Source organism: Lynx rufus, unplaced genomic scaffold, assembly GCF_022079265.1.
Source record: "Lynx rufus isolate CCGP_SWC_20201006 ecotype Redwood Valley unplaced genomic scaffold, mLynRuf1.p SCAF_1, whole genome shotgun sequence".
Classification (NCBI taxonomy): Eukaryota; Metazoa; Chordata; class Mammalia; order Carnivora; family Felidae; genus Lynx; species Lynx rufus.
The window spans coordinates 7,892,632-7,913,196 of NW_025814823.1; the positions used below are offsets into that span (position 1 = coordinate 7,892,632).

Below are 20,565 nucleotides of genomic sequence, written 5' to 3' on the forward strand. Positions count from 1 at the left end.
AAAATTACAGGGGCGCCTGGGTGGCTCAGTCGGTTAAGCGTCCGACTTCAACTCAGGTCACGATCTCGCAGTCCGTGAGTTCGAGCCCTGCATTGGGCTCTGGGCTGAGAGCTCGGAGCCCCGAGCCTGCTTCGGATTCTGTGTCTCCCTCTCTCTCTGCCCCTCCCCCGTTCATGCTCTGTCTGTCTCTGTCTCAAAAATAAATAAACGATAAAAAAAAATTAATAAATGGCAGTTTTACTTTTAATATAAGTGGAATTATTAAGTAAAATTATAAATGAGTTCCTTTTAATCTTATTTAACCACAAAATTATCAGGCAGGCAACAGACAGTGTTGATACTTACTGATTTAAGTCTGGTGGTTTTCGGTATATTTTTTATTGAAAGAAAATTAAGACGTGACCACTAACTTAGATTTTTTTTTTTTTAAACCAGTATTCTATCATTTAAAATAATCTTCTTTTTACCAAGTCATTAAAACTGATATAGGTGAATTAAAAAGCTTCTAGGGGTGCCTTGGATGGCTCAGTCAGCTGAGCATCGACTTTGGCTCAGGTCATGATCTCACGGTTCACGGGTTCGAGCCTCGTATCCGGCTCTGTGCTGACAGCTCAGCCTGGAGCCTGCTTCAGATTCTGTCTCCCGCTCTGCCCCTCCCTGGCTCACACGCTGTCTCTCTCTCTCTCTCTCTTTCAAAAATAAATAAAAACTAAAAAAAAAAAAAAAAAAAAAAAAAAAAGCTTACAAAACTACCCTGAACTTCATATACACCAGATGTTCAAAGTTCTGCCATACCTCAAGCCAAGGAACCAACTCCTCACTTTCTCTGTTAAGCTGAACTGACACGTTTTCTGAGGGGCTCTTACCATTTCTTTATGAATGTACCATTTAAAGCAGATTCTGTATGGATCCTTCTACAGGGTTAGGAATATGGTGTGCAAAAGAACTAACTCTTAATAATATTCCTCGTTAGACGTTAATATAAACAACGGGGCGCCTGGGTGGCTCGGTCGGTTGAGCGGCCGACTTCGGCTCAGGTCATGATCTCGCGGTCTGTGGGTTCGGGCCCCGCGTTGGGCTCTGGGCTGATGGCTCGGAGCCTGGAGCCTGCTTCGGATTCTCTGTCTCCCTCTCTCTCTGCCCCTCCCCCGCCCACGCTGTCTCTCAAAAATAAACATTAAAAAAAAAGAAGTTGTTAATAGAAGCATGACCCAGAGCTCTGTCCGCAAGTGTTTCTCGATGTACAGAACGGAGCTGAGAGGAACGTTAAAGGAAGAAGAGAATGATGAGAAAGAGGGAATTCGAGGAAAACAATCTCTTACCGGGTTCCTGCTGTATTTGGTGGTTGTTTTTAAACCAGGTTATCTGAGGCTCTGGGACACCAGTAACATGACAGCGGAACGTGCTGGAGCTGCTGATGGCCACTGTGCGGTCACTGAGGCTTGTCAGGAGGCGTGGTGCTTCCTGATCTAGTGAATAAAGAAAGGGGGTTGTTACTACTCATTAGCTGTATTCCTTGTTACAAATGCACATCAATACTTCACATACAGAGAGAAGCAGCAAAAATCAATCGTCAGGTTTCCTTCACATTTTGTTCCCTAAGTTCTCCTTCTACCGTTAAACTACTGCGTCGTCTTTCTTGAATTGCTACGATCAATGGAAATTCGTTAGCACGCAGAGTAAAATCAAGAACAGAGCCCTATATTTTTAGGTTTCAGGATCAAGGTGTTTTTGTTTTTTTTCGCCTGGCCAACCAGTTTTCCTTTTGTGAGAGCAGCTTTTCAAAATCCTGAGGATTTTGCCTACTGTTTGAGGAGCTTAAAAAGGAAAAAGGCGATTTGGGATACAGGCTCGTAACCAATCTTTCCAGAAATCCTAGTATTCTCGTGATGAGCTAATGTAATTTTGTGTGTAGTTTTTTTGATGTGTTTGTGAGGCCACGTCTGTGTTGCTCAGCTATCCGTAACCTAAATCGTAAGGTAGCAGACCCAACAGGAGAATTGCGTGGACTTTGGAAGCTTTATTGATTACTTCCTTCCTTCACCCCTTCCCCAGTGCAAGCAACCGAAGGATTAATTCAAGAGGCAGAGGCAAAGGTTTGTGGTTTTTGCACTATATAATAGTACAAGTATTGTATTTTATATTATTTTCTCTTAAAACATACAAATATGATACAATACAATTTATTTTAATAAAATGCCGACCGATATAGTACAACAACAGGAATTTAATACATTAGGATACAATACATTACAACATTAAAATCCCACATTGGAACAGCAGCACCCCCGAGGCCCCAGTGAGTACAGCGTCTCTATGTAACAAAGTAGTCAGTCCTGCTGATGTGTATACATTCTAGTTAGGCGAGTGCTGCATGGGTAGCTCAAGCTTCCAAGGTGAAAAGGACGAAGAAGACAAGTCCTAACCCTCCCCAATCCACCTCCTCTCCCCCCGCACCCCCCACCCCCGCCCGTGTTGCAACTCCTGGAACAGAAATCAAGAGTTTTGGCGTGACTTACGCATTCTGCGCCACTGTCTTCAATCAGACAGAGGGAGCTTTCTCTGACCCTTTTGCATTTCCTCATCTTATTGTACTAACACTGTGAAAGCAGCCAGGGAGTAATCACAGTGCTCTAAGAAGTGACACACTGCAGTGGCCCTGATTCCCCCGGCCCTGCAGGGTTCTGCCCGGTCCCACAACCTCTTTTTGTTCCTGCAGGGAAACTCTCAGGATGAGCATTCGGTGAAGCAATTTAGAAATCTCAGGTGAAAAAGCAGATTATCACGTAACTCGAACAGCACGTTGACCCGGCAGGGTTACTAATCTGGCGGGAGGAACAGCGTTCTCATTAAATTTTGATTTCCACGCTTCTCGCTGGTCTTTCCTCACTTTACACAACATGGGATCTGAAGGCTAAAAAGAGGGTTGAGAGGAGAGCCCCGACATAGAAACTCTTCAAGCGTAGAGTGGAATGAATGATTGCCATGGCCCTTTCCCCTTCTGTCGGTGTATCTTTCCTGATCTCTCCTGCACCCGCCCCCCAGGCAGAACCATTTCAACATTTCTGTGTTGGCATTCTGGGCCACCTGTCACGTGGTGTTTCCCAAAAGAAAATGCAGTCAGATAGCAACATCTTCAAGTCAGATCACTTGTACGTGCTTGATTGTTACAGTTTCGACATTTTTTTTTTTTTTTTTTTTTACACAGCAAAGATTCTAAACAGATTGGTGAAACAAGACAGGATAACGAAGAACGGGGTCATATTACTATTTAGTCTAGTTCAGGTGGCAAGCCAAATTTGACAGATCTCGTTTAAAACTCAGACACACCTCACTGAGTTACACCTTTAATAGCTTCCCCTACCGTATTTACGATTTCCCGTGCACTAAATAGGATAAAGCAATCTGTCATCGCCCATAGGCCTTATTATCAAAAAGGAAGTCTGGATACAAGGCCCCCAACACCCAAATTATTACCGTAGCTACAAACTATAGCATCACCAACGCAGGCAGGATTTGGCTTCCCTGACAGGTGTACTGGAAACAATGCCATGAGAATTCCCAAAGGCCCTATCTGCCCTGGACAAACTTCAGGCAAGAGAGAGGTGGCCAAAGGCTGCAGAATAAGCACAAAGATCACTGCCCACTGATTCTTCACTGCTATGGCCCCAGAGATGTGCCTGGTTTCATAAAGATCTCGTTTTCTCTCCTCCACTTGGAACGGGGACTGAGGAACCAGCCTCACATCCTCTACTCCAACTCAATCATTCTCCACATTAGGCTCTTTCTTCTTTCCCTTTCCCCCATTCTCCTCCTCCCCTTCCTCCACACCCAGAAGAGTGACTAATCCGAAACACAACCCACCCAGTTGGTCTTTCTTTCCGAAACTCTCTGGAAGGACGAATTCCACAGTGAACAATGAATTACTCGATGGAATTCTTAAGATCATCTCCTGCAAATACTAGCACCCTTCCCCTCCCCGCAAAGATCGCAACTGCAATTTCAAGGGGAAGGAAATGATCGATTCTGCACGTCTGATTTGCCATCTTTTCCAGAAGTGATATCCCTGAGCCGTTTTCCTTGTGTTTTGAGCTTTAGTCCAAATCGAGTCCCCACGATCTGGGGCACCGAGGCATTGTTTCCCGGAGGAACACGCTGACTTATAATGAACAAAGACGCCAGGCGAAAAGAGCCATAGGTAAAATTTCAAGATACAATTGATTATTCTTTCCTCTGGGCTGACAACTTCCAGGTTCCTAATTGTTTTCAGAGCATTTGGGGCTCCCTGAAACGGGCATTCTGGGGAAATGCTATTGTTTACTCCTTCACACTTGACAAAAGCAATTCCCACGTGAAAGACAAGTTTAGCCCGTGGGACAGGGTCTGTTACCTAAAGGAGGAAACGGTCTGGTGAGTTCCCAAGCCTGAAAAGTTGTCATATGTCACCTTCTGTTGAGCTGCCCGGCCACTGTGTTCTCAGCCCCGGCTATTTTGGTCCCTGGAGGTTGTTTTCCAATAGTCCATGCAAGTCACATATAATGATCGATCATTGATGAAAACAACAGAACAATGCATATTAAATTGGTGAAAAAATCACTTTCCCCTCAAATGCAAGCCTACAAGAGATTATAATCTCTCCTGATTTAAACACGGCTCCCTGAATTCTGTTCCTGGGATTTTGCCATTTCTTAATCCCCAAAAAAATCCTATCACCATCTGCATACAGGGAAAGTGGACTTTGTTTGACGGGCGCATTTAGAAGAATGCACTCAACCTTCGGTCACGATAGCCTCGATTCCCTTGATAAACGGATCGTGGTTTGTCTCTGAATGCCATCACCGAGAGAGAAGGGAGTTCTTTAAAAGAATAACCAGGGGACAAATACTCGTAAAATGAAGCCAGGACCCACTTTTTGTCAGAGGCGGTCAGTGGCTGCTGGCCCACTCAGAGGCCCCGTGCTGACCAGTGGCCTGGTTACCCGGATTACGAACCGGCTGGACTCCGGTGGGCATTCTTAATTCATACTGTGATAAAGCTTTAATACCTCTGAACTACACCAACACCTTGCACTCCTGGGGCCCATTTTAGAACTCCAGTTTAAGATTAATGTGCTTAATGTAAAAATAATAATAATAATAATAATAATAATAATAAAAAGCATTTTCAAATAAATAAGCATTATAACTTGCTATCCAGGTGCCATTTACAAATCAAGAGCGGAGGAAATAGTACAAAATAAAACCAGGCGGAGGTCCGACAGAGTCTCAAGTTCAACTGTACTCGTTCTGAGCTGGAAGATTAACTTATTCACGTCCATCTTTGGCAGAAACCAGCGCACGTGTTTAAATTATTCAGTCTGCGTAGCTTCGACACTTAAAAATACAAAGAGGCTGGCATCAGAGTGGGAGGAAAGGATCAGTCCCAGGTTGTTGTTTATCAGGCAGGAGGAGACAGCAAAGACTGACCAAAAAAACAAAAAACAAAAAACAAAACAGAGAATGCGCCGCAGGGATCCTCCAAATCCAAACGCGCACCAAGTCGGCCCCAGAGAGCAGAGCCCCTCAGCCTGAGTGGGGAGCCCCGGGCTGGGACCTTGGGAGCTCAACATCACTATCATCTCCAAACTCATTTTGGGAGGAGCATCTCCTCTGAGCCGGAGAGTTAGCAACAGTGACAATAAATCAAGATGATATGAGACAACTGTTACTTTTTAATGAGTCCTTTAATGTTTTACATTATTTTGTGCGGTACAATCATTCCTTGTGCTTTTAAATTTGGAGATCCGAGAGAAAACAGCCTTTTTGCTGCAGTGCTCACCTCTAATTGTAACTTCTTTCTTCTGGAGGATTTCTTCCCCTGTGTATACGTTCCTGGCTCTGCAGGCATATGTGCCTGAATCTTCCAGGGAAGCATTCTTGACGGTGAGATCGAGAGTAACAGAGTATTCCTTAGCGACGGCCATTTTTTGCTTGCTGATACTGTGATGCATTGTGCGGTTTTTAACTGTCCGCAGCAAAAGCCAAGTAATGTCTCTGTATAAGAACTTGTTAACTGTGCAAGACAGTTTCAGGTCCTCTCCTTCCGTCGGCATTTTTTCCAAGTCAACGTGAAATCCGTTGGGCACGTCTGTAAAACAAGAACAAAGAGCTTCAGTCCGTAGAAAACTCAAGGCGTCTCATCCGGAGACAGTCACAGATCTTAACAACCGTTCCTACACGAATTCTCTCGGCATCAGCCTTAAAAGGATGAGTATGTGTCTCTTCCTTTCTGGGGAACTGATCCAACACAGGTGAGAGCCACCTAAGGGCAGCCCATCAGAAGCGAGGCAGGAAATGCAAAGCAGGCTGATTCGGCTGGGACATTTTCCTTGTTTGGGGCAACAGAGTGGAATTTGTTTTACCACTTGGAATGATGACCACATTTCCCATTTCTTTAGTCTGCACAGGACTCCTCCTGGCGACTGGGCGAAATGGGCAAGTCGTAAAAGAGCCATTTGTACTAAAAACCAAGGATGGGGGGGACTTGGGTGGCTCAGTAGGTTAAATGTCCGTCTGTAGCTCAGATCACGGTCTCATGGTTCACGAGTTCGAATCCCGCTATTTGCACAGAGCCTGCTTCTCATCTTCTGTCTCCCTCTCTCTGCCCCTCCCCTGCGCACCATCTCTCTCAAAAAATAAGTATTTAAAAGCATTCCTCTCTCTCATGGTTTCTCCTCGTGCCTCTGTTTCTTTTTAACCACAAAAAACCAAAAAACAAAAAACAAAAACCACAAAAAAAACCCAAGGGTAGTTTAATGGTCAAACTTCTCCAAAATAAGTGAGGAAGTCCCAGGTACGTGGTAGGAGACTTGAGCCGTGCCGGTCAACACCGCTTTAAGCCTAGACTTTTCCAGTAAAGAACCCAACTGGCCTCCCCAGTTTCCTACAATCGGATGGGTAGTACCCACCCTGCTGGGGTGCTATCTACCTTGCCTGCCCTTGGCTGGCACAGTGGGCAAAGAGCCACGGCACACGCTCAGGTACCCTTTCAGGGGGACGGTCCTACTTGGACATACGAGAACAAAATGCAGTCAACTCATCTGGAAGAGCCGCCGGATGCTCCGATGGGGGAGGGGGAGAGTAATTTCTAAAAATCAAGTTTACTCTCAAAAACGTAGGGAACACCTTCTGAGAGCTACCGTGCCATCGAAAGCCATTTCTCTCCTGTCAATCCCCAGCTAACCATCTCTGTCCGCAGCAACACCTCAGGAGCGTGCCTCCTCTGCTTTCTTAACCTTGACCTTCACTCAGCTTTTTGCGCTCAAGCTCCCTGGTCTCATTTGGGAGCATTTCCCCGGAGGATTTAAAAAAAAAAAAAAAGAAAAGAAAAAGGAATCATTGGTCACTGGCCCCGAACTGACCTGCTCTCAAAACCCTCCCATTGCTTGTCACTTGGTGGCATGTCTGTATTTGAGCAAAGAATTTGGGCCAACATTTTACAAAGTACTTTGAAGATGAAAAGCATTATGTTCTGCTATTATTATTATTATCCGTTGCACACAAAGCTATAAAGAAACCTTTAAACCTTAGGGGGACAATAGTCCAAAATTAGATATCATAGCAACTCTTTCCTAAATCGGACTTTGCTTGTTTTTCTGATTTTTCTGGGCTTTGACTTTATTATAAAGTGTCACGTCTGAAGAAATGCCAAAGTATTCATTTGAAACCTGGGAGCAGGGGGTAACAGTGGCTTGTGAAGCGGTCAGTGGCTGGAGAGGAGACCAGCAAAGGTTTTCCTGCTTTCAAAACGAAAAGCTAAGAATGGGTCAGAAGATGCCAAAGCAGCTAACACTCATTTTCTTTTTTTTTTTTTTATTTTTTTTATTTTTTTTAATTTTTTTTTTTCAACGTTTATTTATTTTTGGGACAGAGAGAGAGACAGAGCATGAACGGGGGAGGGCCAGAGAGAGAGGGAGACACAGAATGGGAAACAGGCTCCAGGCTCCGAGCCATCAGCCCAGAGCCCGACGCGGGGCTCGAACTCCCGGACCGCGAGATCGTGACCTGGCTGAAGTCGGACGCTTAACCGACTGCGCCACCCAGGCGCCCCAAACACTCATTTTCAACATAACAATAAGGTGTCAGAAATAGCCCCTCTAACTCAGCATCTTTTTACATTGGGACATTTTCCGAGCCTGAGGAGTAAAACGTCAGCCGTCACCTTCTTCACAGATACCGGCCGTCGTGTGCACACGGGCCACAGTCGAATCATTTCTTCAAAGACCCCGGGCTTGCCATTTATGAGGTCCCGTCCTGGCGGTTAGAACCCAAGCGAGCCCAAGTAACACCACTGAGATCATGCAGAGTTTCTATTTACTTTAGTGATTTGAAACTTCCTGTGGAAATAGCTCACAGGTTTCCTGATGGAAGATTTTGTTTATCTTCGCCAAGCACCACGAGGAATCTCAAAATAAAATGCATTTAGTGACACTGGGAAACCAGGGAGATAAGGCAGTGCTGTTCCTGCTTCACCCCCAGTAATTGCTAACACACCCAGCCCCAGTCCCGCGGAGTGCCAGCAAATGGCAAAAACACACCCGCGGAGGCAAAGAAAAGAACCAGCTGGGTTTTGAGGTCTGCTTCTCACACCGTTAGCGAAGTCACTTTAGTTCATGTCACCGGACAGCCTCTTAGAAACGACCCTTTCTCAGGCATTCTCCTCTCATCCACAGAAGATGATAAGTAAAACGTCCTAACACTAGTTAACGAACCCAGAGGGATTTTTTTTTTTTAGATGGAGTACAAAAACAGACCCAGAAAAGAACTGCCTTCTAATGAAGCGAAAGCAGGCGACCTTCCCACACTGGCGTATCTGTTGCAGATTTCGGCACAACCCTCGTCGGCACCAACTAATGCGTATCACATCCATGGCATCTTATGGGACGTCATGGACAAGAATCAATCCTTGCTCGGAAGAGATATCTGATCTAGGGGTAGGTGCAAGAGTAATCTATTTACACGGGTGTGTATTAGGGGATGGACATTTTGACTCAGTTGGATCAAACATGTGAATCAAGCTCACGAAACAGACAAGCATAGAAATGCACACAGGTTGAGGGGTATGGCTCGTCAGGTCCTAATAAAGAAGGCTTTCCTTCTGCTGAAGAACAGAAATGACATTCCCTAAGAAGTGAGTGGTTACTAGAAAGTTGTTTGTTTGTTTCAAGTAGCTACTACGTGCAAGGGAATGGCAAAGTTTAGAGCAGAAGGGGTGGGGAATTCTAAAGGCCAAGGCCAACTTGTTTTCATTAGTTTGGAAGGCAACTGTGTTAAATTGTTATTATATTTTAACGAACGGGCAACAGGACTGAAATGAGGACCAGTAAGGACCCAAATCCAGATCTTTTGATTTAGAACAGGTGACTTTTAGACAGATCTTTTAAACCAGTGTTTGCACTACGTTAAGTATAAACACCAAGCCAATATGCATTCATCTTTCAGAAAATAGACATGGAAGGGGCAACATTCCTGAGTATTTAGCTCTCTCTCTCTAGTTGAGAATAAATCTCATGACAAGGATTAAAGAAAGAAAAGAGTCATAATTAAAAAAAAAAACAATGAATATAAGCAAATTATAATTACCAAAACTAGAACTTTTCAGGACTGGCAGAAAATAATTCAGAGCAATTCTATTCAGTGTAAGATTAAAGCTCTTGAATTTCTAGAGGAAAACACCGTAAGCCTCAAGTACGTACGTTTGACTTGAATTCTCATCGCCCCTTTCTGAGGACAAGCCTGGAGATCTAGAAAGGATTTCAGCCATCCCATTGGTTAAAAACTGTATAATGTGGAAGGAGTAGGAGGGAATCTCTGTCTGCGTTCAACAGACATGCTGGCCACAGACAGACACACAACAGTGCAAAGTTCAGTAGGATGGGCTAGATATTGGTGTTGCAGTTGAGGCTGGTCATCAAATTAATCATTTCGGGGGACTCCGAACAACAAGGAAACGAACACAACCTTCCCCTCCACTCTTGGTAACTCCTCTTCCGGTATTGCCTTCAGATCCAGGCCAGAGGGGTCCCTGCCCTGGGCCTTTACTTGGCTCTATGCTGGCTGTCCTTCCCCCCACCCCCGCCCCAATATAAAGAGTCTGTGGGGTCAGGAAAGCATGCCACCCCAAGCCTGTGCCACCCCCCGTTCCATGTCTTTTTTTTGGGGGGGGGCGGTCCTGGGGATCCCAGAATTCCCTGTAAAGATGGCCTCAAGTCTGCTTACAGACTGAAAAAGTCCTCCTGAGGTCAGACTGCTCACGAGTGTGCACACTTGTAGGTCCCAGGGAAGACTGTTAGGGGTGTGGACAGTACTTGGCTGACCATACACGTGGGGGCACTAGTGGGGCACAGCCAGGAACAGAAAGAGAAGAGGGGGGTCAGTTCCTTTTGCACCTTCAGGCACTGTCACATCCCCCTGTGGACCTGTGAGTAGTCCCCGAATTCGGCATCCGCGTCTCACATTTCGGGCCATCGCGGAGAGGTCTACCTGCCCATGAGAAGCCGAACCATAGCATGGTATCCGGTCTGGGCTCTGAGAACGTCAGGGCAAGGCTAGCCTCTTCTTTCTACCTGTTCAGATTTCATGCCCTCCTTCCCCCGGACCACCTCAGCCCTTCCTTCTCAGAGGCTCAGAGCACCACCGGACCACACGGTACCCACTGGCCACGTGTGGCTACCGAGCCCTTCGAATGGGGCGAGTGTGACGGCCAAGAACTGAATTGTATTCCGTTTTATCTCAATTACTTTAAATTTTAAACACTGAAGCCGAACAAGGTTTTAAAAATATCGATCGCATGTCAAGATGATGGTATTTCGGATACACTGGCTTACATAAAATTCATCTTACTTTTTATTCTTCAAAAATGTAGTTTTACTGGAAAATTCTAAATTACGTGTGTGGCTTGTATTTCTGTCGGACAGCATTGGCTTAGCGTCGGTAAATGCACCTGCCACCTTGCTGCTACACATGCCTCTTGATATGAGGATGTGACATTTCTTTTTTGTGTTAAAACTGTCTTCCTATAAAGACGGGGCTTCACGGAGAGCCGTTCAAGTGCTCAGGGCAGCGCTGAACTGTTCTATTCAATGGGGAGTGCCCACTAAACTTGTATAAACTTGTTGAACGTTCAGCACAGGATTGCTCAATCTTTTAAACTTTAAATCATACGTACGGTGACTAAGGATTTGCATAGGAATTTGTTTCCAATCAAACATAAAGGACAGTACAAACCTTTGTTCCTAAGTGGTCCAAATCATCCAACGCTGATAAGAGAACCAATATTGTGTGCAATGGCTATCTGAATCCTTCTCTAAATAAAGGAATTTTCCAACTTGGAGTAGATACAAACACGATTTCCCTTATACTTCTCAGCTGTAAGGGGACAGGGGCTGACCCGGTCTAGGAGTGGCTCTGCTGTGTCCCTCTTCACCTCTCCAAACCCCATTTCCTCACCTGGAAAGTGTGGGGGCTATCAGGCTGAATAGCTTCTCAAGTCTCTTCCGGCTCTCACATTCTGTGAGAATCTACCTCAGGAGATCTCCCACGACACAGCTTCTCTGAGGATTGGCTAACTTGCCGGAAGGCTCCCTGTGATCTGACATCCCATATGTCTCATGCAATCAGACCTACCTATTTCTTTCTAGAGAACTCTAGGCAACTGCTGCAGCCTGCCCCATGCAGCGCGAAGTTTCCAGAAAGCTGGCAAACTGCCCGGGTTTCCTCAGAAAATTGGGGGAGTGTGGAGCCAGGCAATTGTTTTTATACTTTGAGCTACTTACTTCCTTCCTGTACCCATGGAGGGACATAGGGAGTGCCATTTGTGTCCCTTGGACATTTTAAGATTTGCAGAGACCATCATATTTGAGGCTGAAAATCAGTAAATGCTACCAAAAAACAGCACATGAGTTACCATCAACAAACTCAGTTTCAGAGTTCTATAGGAGAGCCTCATTCCTCAAAAGCAGAAATGACTTACGTTGTGAGACAATTAGCTTTTTAATTAAAAAAAAAAAAAACACGTCATCAAAGGTTTGGTTTCCTTGATTATTACCAAACAACTGCTATGTACCAGACCCCGTGCCAGGTGCGGAAAAGAGTTTAAAAACGAGTACGACAAGATCCTAACCTCACGACCCAATCTGGGGAGGAAGATGCACACAGACAGCTCTACAAGGGAACTCGGAGAAATAACTTGTTAGATCCAGTGACGCCAAATTCTATTCCCGAGAGCAAGGATGAAGTTACTCAACGTTTAACAATTCTATGGAATTTTTTAAAAACAAAAATCCTTCCAGCTCTAAGTGCACCAAGAAGCAAATTGTAAGGACATCAAGGTCACCAGGCTATCTTTGTGAGTATAGGGTATATCGCTTACCTGTGATATAAAAGTTTATGTTTCTTTCCACAGTCCCTACTTTATTAGAAGCCACGCAACTGTAGATTCCAGAAATCCTAGCGTCCGCCACAACCAAGGTACTAGCCGTCTGTGAAAGAAAAGGAAACTTTAGCGAGAGCAAAGAACCATTTGAACATCCCGAAGATTCTTCTGAGGGCTGAAATGATTCAGCTATTCCATTCATTCAGCAAGGGTACTATTGCACGCACGGTGGTTTACCAGAAGGCTCTCCCTCCGCCGAGCCCCAGCAAGAATGGAAAAATAACAGGAAAGCAGGTCCTCAGGAGACCAGGGGCTATGACATCCGACTCGTATGAGGGTTTCAGGCTTATTTATCTCGTGCTGCTGGCGTAACAATTATAGACCTAAAGCCGAGATGCGGGACGGCACGTCCTACTCTGTGAGGTGGTCACTTCCACGTCAATGAGAGGAACAGGTGAGGCCGAGGCCTTCCCTTTTGTTCGGATGACCTGAGATTATGGATGCGTTTGGTAACAGGAGGTCTCTTTGCTGTTTGCTTCTGTAATGGGCATGTCCAGTGGGCAGGGACAGTGGAGAAAGGCTGGCTGAACCCTTTCTTGTAGGCACTCAAAGAATGTAGCCTCATAGCTCCGAAGGTGCTGAGGGAGAGGCTGGAAAGTTCACTGAGGTTGTCAGTGTGTGTGTGTGTGTGTGTGTGTGTGTGCGCGCGCGCGCGCACAAATTACTCAACTTCTTCGCCTGCCAATTCCCAGTCTAGGAAATGAAGACCAAAGTTGTGAATACGACAGTATCGTTTCACTAGATTTTAGTGCTATTTGACTAATGAGCCCTGAAAGAGACACCGGGGTGAGTGTGAAGGCACGATCTAAGCTGTGATGTCTCAAAGAGTAGCGCGACACACATTTACACAGCTTCAAGACCCGCTTTGCTGTCTTTTAAAGATCGATTAAAAAAGAATAAAGATAAAAATTAGTAATACGCAACAGATGGTTAGTTTTAAAATTTAACCCAGCCTGGCAAAAAATACATACTTACACATTAAAAAAAAATGAAAAAAGCTAGTTAAGTTTTTTATATTCAAAAGGACAAAAAAAAAGAATTTATCCCATTATTTCTAGATTGTTGCAGCTCTTGCTCTAGAACACAAATCACTGGTCAGAGGCTTTGAAATTACAGAGGCTGCCTGTAGTGATGCCTCCGGATGAGAGGGGTGTCCTCGCCGAAGTGTTATTTAGACCCAGTGACTCACAGGCTAAAGTAATATATAGACTAAAATGTGACAGTGGGCATGCTAAGACGATGAACACAAACTCTACAAAGGGTCCTAACATTTTTCTGAGTTGCTAAGTAATGGGCTCGTCACTTCACTTATGTTCTCCTATCCCAGCCAATAAACGGACATGTTTCTGTCTTTTATCTACAGATCAAGACGACTGAAAACTACACTCCTAGTTTTTTTGTTTGTTTTGGCCAGCGAATTTTCTGTAATTTTCACTATGGTAGAGTGTATGTTACATGTTGTTTCCTCTTCTGTTTGTTGGATCTGTTTAATTACATCTGCTCATATATCCTGTATGTCGTTGACATTATTGGCAACGAAAACATCTGCAATTTGTGGCAATTCTCATTCAACTTCGCCCTCACTGATTGGGTGTTCATCGAGGCACTGAGCAGATGTTGTAGGGGAAACAGAGATGAACGTGACACAATCCCTATCCTTAATCTTGAAGAGTCCTTGAAGGCCTACTTTAAGGTGATAGAGACGAAATTCCCTACTTGATGGCCAAGTATGTATTATTCTCTCTTCTGCAGAGAAAATACTCCCATGCAGGCAAATAACCAGTAGAGAAGACCCTGAAGGAGCTCAGGGGTCTTTTTCTCTATGTTAATTATTTTTTTTCTCTATGTTAATTATTAATCGATATAAGAGGTGGCAAGTAAGAGGAAAGAGCTCTCCAGAATATTTCTTTTGAATTATCGCACCCCCCACTTAAAAGCCATGGAAGAACATGGAAATACTTCGAAGAGAAGCTTGCAGGCAGCAACGTGAAAAGAAGTGTTAGCTCGTGGCCGCTGGGACAATGCAGACTGTCAAGTAAGACTCTGACTTCTTTATTTGGTCTCTGGAAACTTGGGCCCAGACGCAGCCAGTTCAGACCCAAGGGACACCAATGAAGGTCCTTCCCACCCCCCCCCACCCCCACTCAAGCACTGCTTTTCTTATGACGTTAGCTCTCAAGTGTTTATCCTCGCGGGCTTCGGCACAATCCTATCTACGTGCTTTGATTTGTTGCTCAATAAATAAGTGAGGAACTCATTTCTGTCTGTACCGAGAATGCTGATATTAGGGACAGTGATTACCTGAATCTGAAAGTTCTATCTGCGTTTCTATTAAAATTACTTTGATTTCACTGAACTCAAAGCAAATGAGCAAGGGAAAGTCAATTCAGACGTGCACATCTGCCATAGTTAAGACTTGGGCAGGCAATCTGGCGATAATTCCAATGAACAGATGGATAGCTCAAAACCCTTGTATAATCAGAGAATAAAATCGAGATACCTAGCAATGAAAGGAATACAGGTCACACGATGAGCCACAGAGATACAAATGCATCCGAGTCTCTCTTATTTTGCTTGAATGAGCCCTCCCCAAACCAACACCTTAGCCATAGGCAAGTCTGCTCCAGAACTCACCTCTCCCAAGTTTCTATTAAAATCGAATGAGAAAATGACATTGATGGGGGTTTACATTATTTGTTTCTGGGTACATTTATGTAGCCCTCTAGCTGTGTGCCAACGTGTGAGGTATTATCTCATTTACTCCTCCCGATAGCCCCGTGAGGTGGGTATATTACCCTTGATCTCTACATGAAACTGCTTTTTGCCTTAAAACTCTTTAGGTGGAAAAGCACAGATCTATTGGTAGTGTTCTGTCTACTCTTCGGATTGAATTTTTCTTGAAGAATACATCCTTAAATTGGCAGAGATGGGTCACATAAGCTGAAATCTTCCTAGGGACAGAAATACTCGGTTCTTTCTTATTATTTGACACAAGCTGCAAGCCGTTTTTCAACTGATCCATTATTATAAGGTTTGAACACAGGACGGATGAATGAAAAAGTTATTAAGAAGGAAATTTAAAGATAAGATGAAATTAATACCCTATGATCAACTTTATTAAAAATTATCTGATTCTAGAGCACTTGTTTTTCCAGATAATGTATTTTTAAATTACAAACGGAAACGTATTTTCATGAAAAACAAAAGATGTTTGGTAACGGAAGTAGAAACTTTATAGGGTCAGAAAAAGCTCAAGTGTGAATTGTAGATGGGTGCGGTTTTTCTGGGCAGAAGACAACTTCTCCTAGGGCGTTAAGTCTAAACGGAGGAGTCTTCTGAGTGAAAGGGACAAATCCTTTCCCCGGTGCCTGTAACCAAATACTATTGTTTCAAAGGGGGGAAAAAAATGAAAATAGCCCAACAGTTGGAACACCAAATATTAACTTAATACTTGAAAAGGGCAAGTGCCAAGAATTTGAGTTGTTACATGTGGAATCTACACTTTGAGGGTGCCTTTAACTTGCCCTGCCAAGACCCCAAGGATTTAGACAGTAGAAAAAGACCCTTAACGTCATTCTCCGGGTTCTCTTACACGACCCAAGAATGCTGATGAAATGTGTTGTCAGGTACTGTGAAGTGGGAAGTTATTCATACCCCTTCCTTCCTTCCCTCTCCCCAAGCATTAGTAACTCCCTACTACAATGCGGTTTGAACCTCATGGAAGAGAATGGATGGGATGATGTGTAATTCTGCCTAATTTCCAGAACTCATTTTAAAAGGTCTAAATATGGAACGGTGATTTTAATCTCGGGATGTTTCTAATATCGTTTCCTTTTAAGTGTGTCAGGAGGACATAAGAGTAGATATATAAAGGCCATGGAAGAATCTAAAATTAACCTCGGGTGGCACGTTCGAGCCAAGTGATGGGAAAATAGAACAGGAGAATTCAAAAAAAAAAAAAAAAGAAGCCTGGAGGAATGTGGGAAATGAGACCCGAACTGCAATTCTGTGATTAGGTTTCATGCCTCTTTCGTGGATCGGTCCCATATGGCACACTTCTCAAGGTAACCTCCAAACTAGCAAACTACCTCACCGGAAATGTCACCAGAACGGTAAAATTGTCGCAACTCTCCAGCCTCACGGAGTTAACGCCGTAATATGTATTTCCTGACTGTGTTTTCTAACCCAGGGTCCCTTCGACTTCCTACTCCATAGTTGCAACCCCAACAGTCTGGCAACCCCATTAAACAATACTAAAACTCCTCACTTGTTATCAGCTACTCCAATTGATGACTCATTTTTCACAGATCTAGGCCAAAACTTGCCAATAAGGAAACTAAATTTGATTGTCCTCTGCACCCTTCTAGGAGTTAAACAAAAAAAAAAAAAGGGAAAAAAAGGAAACGCCTGGAATCTTACAGATGCTCCAGTGAGCCCTCCATTCTCTTGATCTGTGGGGAGGAGGGGTGTCGCTGGGCAGGCTCGTTATGTGACTGTAGGTAAAAGGGTCATTTATAGTCTAAGCTGGGACTTTACTATGCTTGCTAAACATGGACAGAAAAGCAGTTTTGTGGACACAAGCGCCCACTGGGTCTGGAGGTCTATATTTAAAACCTTTGCAGGGGCGCCCGGGTGGCTCAGTCGGTTCAGCGTCCGACTTCGGCTCAGGTCATGATCTCACGGGTCGTGGGTTCGAGCCCCGCGTCGGGCTCTGTGCGGACAGCTCGGAGCCTGGAGCCTGCTTTGGATTCTCTGTCTCCCTCTCTCTCTCTGCCCCTCCCCAGCTTGCACACTGTCTCTCCCTCTCTCAAAAATAAATACACATTAAAAAAAATTAAAAACAAAACCTTTGCAGAAGTACAAAATTACGAAACGATAAAGTTGTTTCAAGCCACATGACAGACAATCAGGGAAGCTCTTCTCTCCTTCAGGGCTTGGGCCTTAACTCGCCCTGTGCTTTCCAGGTATCCTGTACGGAGTCAGGTTGCTGCTTCAGGGTTCATTCAGACTAATTCGAAACCTCATCTGGCTTTTTCATTTTTCACTTTTTTTTTTTCCTATCGTGTATTTTTGTGGGTAGGATGCCCCAACAGGACCAGAAGCTGCCGCTCAAATTAGGCTCATACATGCTCGTGTTAATACCCGGCAGCCAACGGTACGTGTACCTGACGTGGTCAGAAGGCAAAACAAACTGACACAATCAATGGCATCTTAGAGTTTTCTAGTAACTTTTTGACAACCGCCTTGCTTTCTACTCTGAGGCGTTTCCTTTAAAAAAAAAAAACGGGGTGTCACTCCAACTCCCAAGTTTACAGAATTTCCTCTTTTCAAAGCATCTCATTGAAGCGCTCTTGCCCATGCTATCCATCATGGGACGTTTTCAACTACTGTTCATTTCTATTAGAGAAAAGGAATTTTAACCACCGCTGTGGTCATAAAAACTTTTCCTAAGTCCTTGACAAGTGGTTCACATTTTGTTGCAAGCCGTCACCACCGTAATTTCTGTACCTAGTTGGTAGAGCAATGGTTTTGGGAACAGGAACACTTTGCTTTGAGTTTCTCATTTACCACATTTAAGCTGTTTGAGTTCATCTCGTCACCCCCATTTTTCTTATCTTTATTTAAAAAAATTGTTTTTAATGTTTATTTTTGAGAGAGAGAGAGAGAGAGAGAGAGAGGGGGGGGGAGGGGCAGAGAGAGGGGGAGACACAGAATCTGAAGCAGGTCCCAGGCTCCAAGCTGTCAGCACAGAGCCCGACGCGGGGCTCGAACCCACAACCGTGAGTGAGATCATGACCTGAGCCGAAGTCAGATGCTTAACCCACTGAGCCACCCAGGGGCCCCTCTCATCTTTAAAAAGGAGATAAGCACTCTGCCCAAAGACTGGCGAATGTCAAAAAGTTTTACAGCACGAGGAATTCAGATGTTATTTGTTGTTATTGTTCAACCTTATGTGGGGGGAATGATGTTATCTATTTTGTTGCCTTCAAATGCAAAAAATACAGCTGGACACACAGATAACATAAGCATAATCACACTCCAGCCGACAGTATCCATACGAATGAACGGCTCCAAATCAAGATATGCATATATAAATAGACAACTTGGCAATGGGTTGATAGGTTTCTCCTTTTTAAAGCATCGCTCCCCCTGTGCCTGATAAGAGCAGATTTTTAAGTGTATTTTTCACTAATGTCAACAGACAAAAGTCACCAGGTCTCAGGTCTACTGAGATGTGCCCAGTTCAGAAGGTATCAGCTACTGCTGAGGCTCAGTGGAGGTCAGGGGCACAGCAAACGCACAGTGTTTTTGCAGAGACGGCAGCAAAGGCAACCCAACGTGCGTTCCCTAAGTTCAAGGTTCCTCCGCTCTTATGCAAATCCACTGCGTGCACAATTTCTACCTGGACACTTGAGGGCTGGGGGGACCAAGGCCAACATGAAGCTCAGGAGATTTGCTGAGAGTAATAAAATCCATTGCATCTGGCCCACGAGTAGCAGGTTTTCAACCACCAAACATAAAACTGTGGTAGCCTAGAAGTAGGGTAAAATCTCTGAGCCTTTCCAGTTCTTGGCATCCTTTTTTAGAGGAGGAGTTGGATTTCCAACATTGGTCACTGGGTACAAAGTTTCAGTTATGCTAGGTAAGTCCTCGAGATCCACCATAGGACACATGCTGTGGCCTATATGGAAACATCTGCTAAGTGGTATCATTCATTCATGCATTCATATATTCAATGGGAGGAAACTCTTGGAGGCGACGGGTGAATTTATGGCATTGACTGTGGTGATGGTTTCATGGCTGTGTGTTTACCTCCAAAGTCATTAAACTGTATACGTCAAATCTGTACAGTGTTTTGTACATCAATCATACCTCAATAAAAATTTTTTAATACTAAAAAGAGCACCAGCAACGATGCCTACTAGGCTCTCAGTAGGTCAGGGAACTTTTTTTTTTTTTGGTTAGAAGTCTATTTTTTTAAAGGTGGGGTATAATTGATACATAACATTGTATTCGTTTCAAATGGAGAGCGTAATTTGCATGTATTACCATACAATCACCAAAATAAGTCTAGTTAACATCTGTCATCATACATAGTTAAGCAACTTTTTTTTTTCTTGTGATGAGCACTACCAACGTCTATTCTCTTAGCAACTTTCAAATATGCGATACGGTATTATCAACGATAGTCCCTATGTCGTGCATTACATCCCCAGGACTCAGTTACTTTATCACTGGAACTTGGCTTGATCACCTTCACTTATTTTTCACACCCCTCACCCCACCACCAATCTGTTCTCTGTTATCGATAAGCTTGGGGTTTTGCTTTGGATTGCATGTGTAAGTGAGATCAGACAGTGTTTGTCTTTTTCTGCCTGACGTCTTTCACTTTGCATAATGCCCTCCGAGTCCATCAATGTCCCAAGTGGCAGGACTTCATTCATTTTCGTGGCTCAGTAATATTCCTTTGTGTCTACACAGGCCACATAGTCTTCATTCATTCACTGATGGACACTTAATTAGCTTCCATAAATGGGCTACTGTAAGTAATGCTGCTATGAACTTGAGGGGGCACGTATCTTTGACATGGTGGTTTTGTTTTCTTTTGGATACATATCCAGAGTCAAACTGCTGGATTACTTGGTAGTTCCATTTGTAACTTTTGGAGGAACCTCCAAAAACCTCCATGTCGTCCATAGTAGCTGTGTAAATTTAGAGTTTCGCCAACAGGGCACAAGGGTTCCCTTTTCTCCACATCCTCCCCAATACTTATTATTTCTTGTCTTTTTGATAATGGCCATTCTGACAGGTGTCAGGCAATAGCTCATCGTGGTTTTGATTTGCATTTCTTAGGTCAGGGAATCCTAACATACTGTATGTGTTTGCATACCCTGAGTAAGGTTTTGCCCTTGCAAAGACAGAGGGGGAAAAACAACATATTTTGTGAAATGGAAACATTCCACTCGAGCCCTAAGTCTCGTACCAGCTTATGCTTATCGACACCCTACTTTATGGGTTATCAGGGATTCTCAGTCCTGGGTCCATGCTAGAATCTCCCAGGTAATTTGTTATGAACCTTAGGCTCTACTCCAG

At 44.1% G+C, this 20,565-nt stretch overlaps 1 protein-coding gene across 1 annotated transcript in view; it reads right to left on the reverse strand.

Moving 5' to 3' along the window:
* Nucleotides 1–20,565, reverse strand: part of FLT1 (fms related receptor tyrosine kinase 1) — a 177,251-nt gene that overhangs the window by 70,985 nt on the left and 85,701 nt on the right. Inside the window, exons 15-17 of the mRNA XM_047073320.1 lie at nucleotides 12,409–12,517; nucleotides 5,818–6,126; nucleotides 1,323–1,469 (exon numbers count right to left, since the gene is read on the reverse strand). Coding sequence (XP_046929276.1) covers nucleotides 1,323–1,469; nucleotides 5,818–6,126; nucleotides 12,409–12,517 — 565 coding nt within the window. The remainder of the gene's footprint in view (nucleotides 1–1,322; nucleotides 1,470–5,817; nucleotides 6,127–12,408; nucleotides 12,518–20,565) is intronic.